Genomic DNA, 9,933 nt, shown 5'->3' with positions numbered 1-9,933 from the left:
CTATTTGGGGATACACCAGGTTAAAGTACTGCATTTGTTTGGAAGTTAAGTTTCAGAAGCATCACATAACTAATTAGGTCGGTAATTTTGTTGCGAAGTAATGCAGAGACCTTGTTTAAAAGTATCTCATCAAAGCACAAAAATTCTTCTTTATCCCTAAAAATGACATGCACGAGATCACAGCGGGACATGTGCCAGCATAGCTCACTTAAGACTCAAGTGGAAAAAATGTGGTTTTGGTGGAACAACTAATTTTGTTTCGGTACGATTGCATTAGTGGACGAGCATCAACCAGTACGGCCGTTTGTGCAAGCTATAACAATAAGATATTAACTAATCGACCACATGGCGAGAAAACAATCTTATGCTAACACCCATTACCACTAGCACCTCACGCGGAAAGGAGGAGGAGGAGGAGGAGGAGGAGGAGGAGGAGGAGGAGGAGGAGGAGGAGGAGATTTTTCAAGGTTGGATGCAATGTTGCCAAGCCGTAAAAATAAATGCAACTTCATTTCTGTTACTTGTGTTAATGCACGTTGCTGCATCTTTTGAAAGGAATGTGGTGTGAGAACGTATTATATCTCAACATGATTTTCTTAGTAGTCTGATTATTATTATATTTTAAAACTTCCACAAGCTTCAACTGAAAACATGCACTCACGTCACGCACGCTATCATGCTGACTGACACACACACAATATATATATATATATATATATATATATATATATATATATATATATATATATATATATATATATATATATACACGTGTGTGTATGCGCGGGCGCGAACGTGCGATTTATGCATAATTCATATTAATAAAACATGCACCTGAACACATCAACTCACGACATCAAATCCTAGACGCCTACATCACCATCCCACGTACAATCATTTTACCCCGTGAATAAATCCTTATCCGCCATCGCTCGACAAAAGGAAATGAATAAATAAAATAGAGACTCCTTCCCAATGTGTCAACAGCAGTAGGGCCATCATACAAGGGGGATATTTCCATGTGTATATACGGGAATTTATTTCCATCTGATCAACACACCTCCCCTCAGGACTAAAATAATACTCTCTCTCTCTCTCTCTCTCTCTCTCTCTCTCTCTCTCTCTCTCTCTCTCTCTCTCTCTCTCTCTCTCTCTCTCAAAAGTCCATTTTCTTCTATCACTTCAGGTCAAATCTATCGTATAATGTCAAAGCTACACAAGAATGTTCTCTTAATAAATAACTGTTTTCTTTGGCCTCTTGTATATGTTTAAGGGGGGGCCTCCTGAAATAGCCAAACGAATCCAAAAACTGTAATTCGATGTTCAATGAAGAGGACTTTTTTATTGGCTGCCATGGAACCAAAGCACTCGGAGAAACGGAGTTCACTTGCATAAATGAGCTATTCTCGTCACTTTATATACTAAGGACTAGCAGTATGAAGTATATATAATAAAAAATTGTCTTCTGCCTAAACATTCAGTATTCTCAAATAAAAATGGTGTTGAAAACATCTTGCAAATGAAACCCACAGATCTCCCTCTCAAGAATTCTTCTCCAGATGTGAAAATACTTATCAGAATAATATAAGTGGCTTTTTAGCAAGATCGGCCTCGGCCTCCCTGGAAGTAGTGAAAACAACTATATGAATTATAGAAAGAAAGAAAAAGTCCAAGTCATCTTAGATTAGAAACAACAGGTTGGACATCGACGTCAAAGTTAAATTTATGCATATGACTTCAGTGTTTCTTAAGCAATGACGTAGACCATCCGCAAGGATCTTTCTTTTCATTACATATTTTATTCTTAAGGTCTTCCCTTGCTAGCAGGTAACGTGCTGGCGTTTGCAAGCTTGAAATTCATATGAGAGAGAGAGAGAGAGAGAGAGAGAGAGAGAGAGAGAGAGAGAGAGAGAGAGAGAGAGAGAGAGATATTACCTGTTGATCAGTTCTACCCTCAATGGGGATATGGGATTACCTCGTTAAAGTATTCCCCTGTGTAAACTGACATATACATTACCGTTACTGTATTCAAATAATGGATATTTCATCTGACTTCGGAATTCAATAAAAGTTGAGAGAGAGAGAGAGAGAGAGAGAGAGAGAGAGAGAGAGAGAGAGAGAGAGAGAGAGAGAGAGAGAGAGAGAGAGGGTGCGTTATTACACAGATTTCTTGCCTAACAGACACGCCCACGTTAACATCATGGGAAATAAGTAAAAGAAAAAAAAAGATCAAGAGTCATAAATAGACCCCAACAGCAGACACATTGAAGCGAGGTGTATTCATCCGCCTACTCCAACTTCTTTGAAGAGTTCCCGGCTCTCTTGATTTTCCACAATTACCCTCACAACAGGCCACTCAAAAGCCTTCAAATGTCATGAGAACACAACTCTCTTGCCCATCTCAGAAAGGTCATGAATAAATAACATAACCACATAACAGGTAACGACTAATACTAAGGTTACATCACTCCGTAAAAAATAAAAAATAAAAACATGGTGGCCTTCAGACAGCGTAAAGGTATACATAATGGCAAAATGTTTCAACCAATTATCCAAAATTCTATGAGGTCAAAACACACATTATAGTGCACTGAGAATCCCAAGAGGAGTACACAGCTTAAAAAAAAGACAAATCTTCGTGTATGTGGAAACAGAAATATTTCCCAGTATACGTCTTAATGTCATTGTTCCACAGGCGTCCATTGTTACCTTTCAACACAATATTATTCATAAACACCATGAGGAAACAACAGAAATTCGGAGGAGCTAGTTATCAACAATGCAGGCAGAAGAGAATGACTCGCCTAACCATTGTTTTAATCCTTAGGTACAAAACAATTACTGCTGAACATTAAAGACCACCAATAGCTTATCTTTATCTTGGTACTAGAAGATTAAAACGGAATGATTCGTTTTACCATCAGAGCAGCTTTTATTTAATTTTCCAGAGGAATAAAACAATAACTGGGAATCGAGTCACTAACTACAATACAGTAATCGAGTCACTAACTACAATACAGTAGTCTCCGAAGATAGACAATTTTCTAAGCATTTCGTCACTAGGAGGCCATGACTAGATAATAATGGATGCAAAATACAATAAACTGGCTCTTTTGAAGCTATTAATCCTTTACCTTTACAACACAGTGTAAACTTAGGATTTTAACAGGTACATTAAAACAACAGTATAGCATATGACCTTGGAAGTGTTATTCCGAACTGTCCACTGGATAATAAATTCGTGAAATGGTATAAGTCCAACGTTAATCCAACTAGTTGTCTAAAAGAAGGTTCTGGCCTAAAACTTTCCAGTGCTCTTAATAAAACTGAAGGACGAAGTTGCATAAATCATAAACACAAGTTATATTTTCTTATCATAACTTAATCCGTAAAAAGGGACTCAAATTAGCATCGAGGGTGAAAGAAAAGCAAGCATAAATATTTAGGAAATTTAGGATCCAATCACACTTATCTCTGGTTGTTTGTGATTAATTCTAATTATAAAAGAAAATAAAACACGATTTAAACCACTCCAAATGTCATCCAAAAAAAAAAATGAAAGAAAAGGAAACAACTTACAGTTTAGGCAGATGCCAAACAAATAATTAAACTTTATAAAAAAGATTTTTTGCCATGTAGACTCGGAACAAAACGAGCAGCAAAACCTTAGCCGAGATGATACAAGGAAAATATGAACAACAAAGGATATCGAATTATTATGCAAGTGCCGCACTGGCCAGCGTGTTGGCGAAAATTGGCCAAAACCCAGACACGAAATGACGTGTTTGAGGCCTTTGCAATACAGTACACTAGAAACAGATACAATAGTTGTTGATATGTGTGTAGTATATAAATTCAGGAGAGTAGCACCACTGCATATGCAAAGAGCTGGCTTTCTGGGCCAAAACATATAAAAAAATTAGCTAATATGGTATAGATGGAAATTGGGAGGTAATCAGCAGGCTAGAGATACCTCAAACATTTCCAATTCTGGAACAGGTATAATATATATGTGTGTAATACCAACGGTCATGTCAGTTTCTCGGACAAAGGTTCGATTCCCCGGCCGACCAGAAGCTATTATCTTTGAGTTGATGCACTAGGGTCTCTGATCCCAAGGTATAGAGAATCCAGATATCAAGGTAGTATAATATATGGCTTATTTGAATATGAAAAAAGTGTAAATGTGCAAAATTTATCAATATATATTTATATGTGTGTGTGTAAATTACAAAAGCTAATACGTGATGAGCATAAAATAATTAAGTATCATAGCCACGAAAGGAAAAATGAAAAGACAAACTCCAACCAAGTGTCTTCAATTTTCCATTCGTGACTATAATTTATTATATATATATATATATATATATATATATATATATATATATATATATATATATATATATATGTGTGTGTGTGTGTGTGTGTGTGTGAATATATATATATATATATATATATATATATATATATATATATATATATATATATATATATATATATATATATATATATATATATAATTTGCTAACTTGCAGAAAATAGCAGACAACAGCTAATAAAATCAGGTGTCTTTATAAAAAAACGAAGGAAAAATAGTATTTGGGTCTACTCCTCTATAAGCATCAACATCCATCAAAAATGTCTTAATTTCATAAGACTTAAAAGCTAAACTAGTTAGTTTAGCCTCAGGAAAAAAGGAATGAGGAAGATCAAGTTTCTCAATACTCAATGTTTGTTGTGGTCAGCTATATCAAAACGTAATTATATAAAATCTATTTTAATGTTTTACTCCCTCATTAATTAATTTAGCATAAAACATAGCAAAACTGTAACAGCTAATAACATAATAGCCAGCAAATATATATATATATATATATATATATATATATATATATATATATATATATATATATATATATATATATATATATATATATATATATATATATATATATATATATATATATATATATATAATATATATATATATATATATATATATATATATATACACATATATATTAACACAATATCGTGCTTAAATAGTAATATAATTCTACCTCATACTTGGGATCGAACCCTAACCCCTTCTAATGAAAGGCAAGGTCGCTTCCAACTATGCCACCAGACGCTGAAGAGAAGTAGGAACCTAACCGTGCTTAAATAGAAATAAAATTCTACCTCATACTTGGGATAGAACCCTAACCCTTTCTAATGAAAGGCAAGGTCGCTTCCAACCATGCCACCAGACGCTGAAGAGAAGTAGGAACCTAACTGCTGTTTGAGCACGATATTGCGTTAATATTTATCCATATTGACTCATTAGGGCTCATTAGGGGTATTTTGAATGAATTACTATCAATTGTGTCACCTAGTGGGCCGGGAAGTCTTGGAAAACTCGCTGGTAAGACTGTTGTCTCGCCAGGTAAATCCTGAACTGCAGTTAGCAGTTAGGTTCCGACTTCTTTTGAGCCTCTGGTGTCATGGTTGGAAGCAACCTGGTCTTTCATTAGAAGGGGCTAGGCGTGTGCGCGTGTGTGTAGGTACCCCGTTCAGTTATTAACTTTGATTTAAACATCGTTCAATCTCGGGGGGCCTGCCATTAATTGGGCCCTTTATATTCCAAGAGAATCTGTCAATTCATTTACTCCAACCTGTCTCCTCTCCTCTTCGTGTCTCATTTTCATTTACGCCTTAAATCTTGGGTCTTTTCGTCGACTGTTTGATTGGCCGGATTCTCCGTTCTTTTCCTCCTCTTCTCGTAAGCTAACTTTCGTTTCGATGTCCCGAATGCGTATCAACCTTTTAGGTGTCCTGATTAGGGCAACAAACTTTCCTCAGAGTATTCGTTTGACCAGTTCCTCCCCTCCTACCGGAGCGCTTCTTGATCAATTTTCCTTTGATGAACATCTTGAAGAAGCTCAAATCTGGGGCGCCGTAACACATAAATCTACGATCGCAAACCCGTTCCTTCGTCGGTCCTAGACCATTATTTTCCTTTTAAGAGCGTACTAGCAGGAAGACGTCCAATAGGGGAATGTTTTTCCTTAGAAGTCCTTCCTTTCAGAGATTTTTCTTTTTTTTTTTCTTTTACATCAGATTGAAGAATTTAAGATCTATCTCTGATCCTTCAATATTCACTACTTCTGTTCAGTTTCCGCCTTATTCTGCACGATCTTTATTTTTGGATAAATTATAATTAGTTCACCTTTTCAGTTTCTTTCTGTCTTCTCTCCCGTTCTCCTTTCATTCTCCCTCTTCATATATTTTTTTTTTTGTCCGAATCCTTTCAAATAAATCAGTTATTGGTCTTCAAAAATCTTTATTTGCTTTTCATGACTGCCTTCATGCTTTCACTTGTTCTTGTTTCCTTTTTGACAAGGTATTTTGGTTTTCTTTCATGCTTTCACTTGCTCTTGTTTCCTTTTTGACAAGGTATTTTGGTTTTCTTTCATGCTTTCACTTGCTCTTGTTTCCTTTTTGACACGGTATTTTGGTTTTCTTTCATGCTTTCACTTACTCTTGTTTCCTTTTTGACACGGTATTTTGGTTTTCTTTCAAAGTCCCAAACGCAGACTCAACAATTCTTTCGACTTCCAAAATGCATTTCCTGCATCACCTGAATCTTGTTTCCTTTTCAATGACTCAGAGACAAGTTCATGATAAAAGCTTGCAAATTTGGGTTGATCAATAAAAAGATCAAAATTATCTTTTTACTTTTTCTAATAATTCTGCTCGGAGACGAATGACAATTTGAAGCCGATTTGGGAATGCACCAGTATTCCATATTTCTCCTCACAGAGACACTAAGAATCTTTTGGGGCTCTGAAAGGAAAGCATTCAACTTTCCTATTGATGACGATAGACAACTTGGAGTTGAACCAGGAGTTGGGAGAGTTTTGGAGACTATTTCGGATTCTGGAGCCTGTTAGGGATTTCCAAAAGGCCTTCATGTTTCATCATCATCATCTCCTCCCATGCCTATTGATGCAAGGGGCCAAACTTAGATTTCGCCAGTCGTCTCAATCTTGAGCTTTTAAATCAATACTTCTCCATTTGTCATTTCCTACTTCACGCTTCACAGTCCTCAGTAGATGATGATGATGAAACATGAAAGCCTTTTGGAAATCCCTAACAGGCTCCAGAATTCGAAATAGTATACAAAACTCTCTCAACTCCTGGTTCAACTCCAAGTTGTCTTTTGTCATCAATAGGAAAGTTTAATGCTTTCCTGTCAGAGCTCCAAAAGATTCCTGGTCTCTTTGTGAGGAGAAATATAGAATACCGGTGCATTCCCTAATCGGCTTCCAATTGCCATTCTTCTTCGAGCAGAAATGTTAGAAATGATAAAAAGATTTCTGATAAAAAACGAAGGACAATTTGAAGCCGATTTGGGAATGCACCGGTACTCCATATTTCTCCTCCCAGGAAACTAAAAATCTTTTGGAGCTTTGACAGGAAAGCATTCAACTTTCCTATTGATGACGAAAGATAACTTGGAATCGAACCAGAAGTTGGGAGAGTTTTGAAGACTCTTTCGGATTCTGGAGCCTGTTAGGGATTTCGAATAGGCCTTCATGTTAACAAAATAAAAAATAAGCTAGATACAGGAACGCTATATTGTTGGCTCGGCGGGGCTCCCCGCAAGCCAGGCAGGGATTTCCCCTTCCCCCTAGCCCAGTGGGGTGCCCAACCTGCTCCTGATGGGCCTGGCAGGGGACGCCCTTACCCTTGGGGCAGCGGGGTACCCTCAAATGCTCCCGCTGGGCAAGCAGGGGTGGGGCTCCCCTTTCCGCTGGCAGGGCGGGCCTACCCCCTTCCCACTGGCAGACCGCGGCTCCCCCTTCCCACTGGCAGGACGCGGCTCCCCCCCCCCGCTGCCAGGGCACGACACCCCCCCTCCCGCTGGCAGGACGCGGCTACCCCCTTCCCGCTGGCAGGGCGTGGCTCCCCCCTTCTTGGCAAGGCGGGTACTCACCCCTTCCCGCTGGCAGGGCGGGCCTCTCCCCTCCTGATGGCAGGACGGGACTCTCCCCTCCTGCTGGCAGGACGGGACTCTCCCCTCCTGCTGGCAGGACGGGACTCCCCCCTTCCCGCTGGCAGGGCGGGGCTCCCCTTGCCTCTGGCAGGGCGGGGCTCCCCCTTCCAACTGGAAGGGCGAAACTTCCCCCTCCCCGTTGGCAGGGTGCAACTTCCCCTTTCCCGCTGGCAGGGCGGGGCTCCCCCTTCCCGCTGGCAGGGCGGGGCTCCCCCTTCCCGCTGGCAGGGCTGTGCTTCCCCCTTCTCCTAAATCATAAGCAGAAGTTGGGAGAGTTTTGAAGACTATTCAGATTCTGGAGCCTGTTAGGGATTTCGAATAGGCCTTCATGTTTACTAAATCAAAAATAAGCTAGATACCGGAACACTATATTGCTGGCTCGGCGGGGCTCCCCGCTAGCCAGCCGGGGATTTCCCCTTCCTGCTAGCCCGGTGGGGTGCCCACTCCGCTCCTGATGGGCCTGGCAGGGGACGCCCTTACCCTTGGGGCAGCGGGGTACCCTTACACGCTCCCACTGGGAAAGAGGGGGCGGGGCTACCCCTTCCCGCTGGCAGGGTGGGGTTAACCCCTTCCCGCTGGCAGGGCGCGTCACCCCCTTCCCGCTGCCAAGGCGGTACTCCCCCCTTCCTGCTGGCAGGGCAGGACTCTTCCCTCCCGCTGGCAGGACGGGACTCCCCCCTTCCCGCTGACAGGGCGGGGCTCCCTCCATTCCCACTGGAAGGGCGGGGCTCCCCCCTTGCCGCTGGAAGGACGGGGCTCCCCTTCCCGCTGAAAGGGCGCAACTCGCCCCTCCCCGCTGACAGGGCGCAACTCGCCCCTCCCCGCTGACAGGGCGCAACTCGCCCCTCCCCGCTGACAGGGCGCAACTCGCCCCTCCCCGCTGACAGGGTGCAACTCAGCCCTTCCGCTGGCGGGGCGGGGCTCCCACCTTGCCTCTGGCGGGGCGGGGCTCCCACCTTGCCTCTGGCGGGGCGGGGCGGGGCTCCCACCTTGCCTCTGGCGGGGCGGGGCTCCCACCTTGCCTCTGGCGGGGCGGGGCTCCCACCTTGCCTCTGGCGGGGCGGGGCTCCCACCTTGCCTCTGGCGGGGCGGGGCTCCCACCTTGCCTCTGGCGGGGCGGGGCTCCCACCTTGCCTCTGGCGGGGCGGGGCTCCCACCTTGCCTCTGGCGGGGCGGGGCTCCCACCTTGCCTCTGGCGGGGCGGGGCTCCCACCTTGCCTCTGGCGGGGCGGGGCTCCCACCTTGCCTCTGGCGGGGCGGGGCTCCCACCTTGCCTCTGGCGGGGCGGGGCTCCCACCTTGCCTCTGGCGGGGCGGGGCTCCCACCTTGCCTCTGGCGGGGCGGGGCTCCCACCTTGCCTCTGGCGGGGCGGGGCTCCCCCCTTCCCTCTGGCGGGGCGGGGCTCCCCCCTTCCCTCTGGCGGGGCGGGGCTCCCCCCTTCCCTCTGGCGGGGCGGGGCTCCCCCCTTCCCTCTGGCAGGGCGGGGCTCCCCCCTTCCCTCTGGCAGGGCGGGGCTCCCCCCTTCCCACTGGCAGGGCTGTGCTTCCCCCTTCTCCCAAATCATAAGCAGAAAGAACAATTGTTTTCAGCGATTCTAAAGATTTACTATATCAGTGTGTCTTTATATGGGAGAGATCAGAAGTCGATGCTATCTTTTAGGTCAGAACAGATTTCAATCTTCAAACTGAGATTGACTAGTTATTTCACAAGCTTGTTCATTATTGCTGCATAGATTCTCATTATACGCATTTTTAAAGGACAATGTTTTGGAACCTGACCTTTGTGAATAACTTCCTTTTTTTATAAAATCGTAGATGCGAAAATACTTTCTCTATACTTCTTCTCTTGTGTGATGCCTCCTCCGTTTTTGTGATGGTGTAATGCTGCTGAGGTAT

General features: G+C 43.2%; 1 protein-coding gene across 1 annotated transcript; it reads right to left on the bottom strand.

Annotated features, from left to right (window-relative positions):
- Nucleotides 1-383: 383 nt before the first annotated feature.
- Nucleotides 384-8,747, bottom strand: LOC137618443 (splicing factor 1-like). The gene is made up of 4 exons (XM_068348608.1): nt 8,519-8,747; nt 7,979-8,286; nt 6,800-6,925; nt 384-545 (listed from the first exon to the last, which is right to left on the bottom strand). The coding sequence occupies exons 1-4, from the start codon at nt 8,745-8,747 to the stop codon at nt 384-386; spliced, it is 825 nt and encodes a 274-aa protein (XP_068204709.1).
- Between the last annotated feature and the right edge of the window lie 1,186 nt (nt 8,748-9,933).

This window comes from Palaemon carinicauda, chromosome 24, assembly GCF_036898095.1.
Source record: "Palaemon carinicauda isolate YSFRI2023 chromosome 24, ASM3689809v2, whole genome shotgun sequence".
In the NCBI taxonomy this organism is placed as follows: domain Eukaryota; kingdom Metazoa; phylum Arthropoda; class Malacostraca; order Decapoda; family Palaemonidae; genus Palaemon; species Palaemon carinicauda.
Note: the sequence above shows the minus strand (reverse complement) of the source record. Positions and strands in the feature narration are given on the sequence as shown.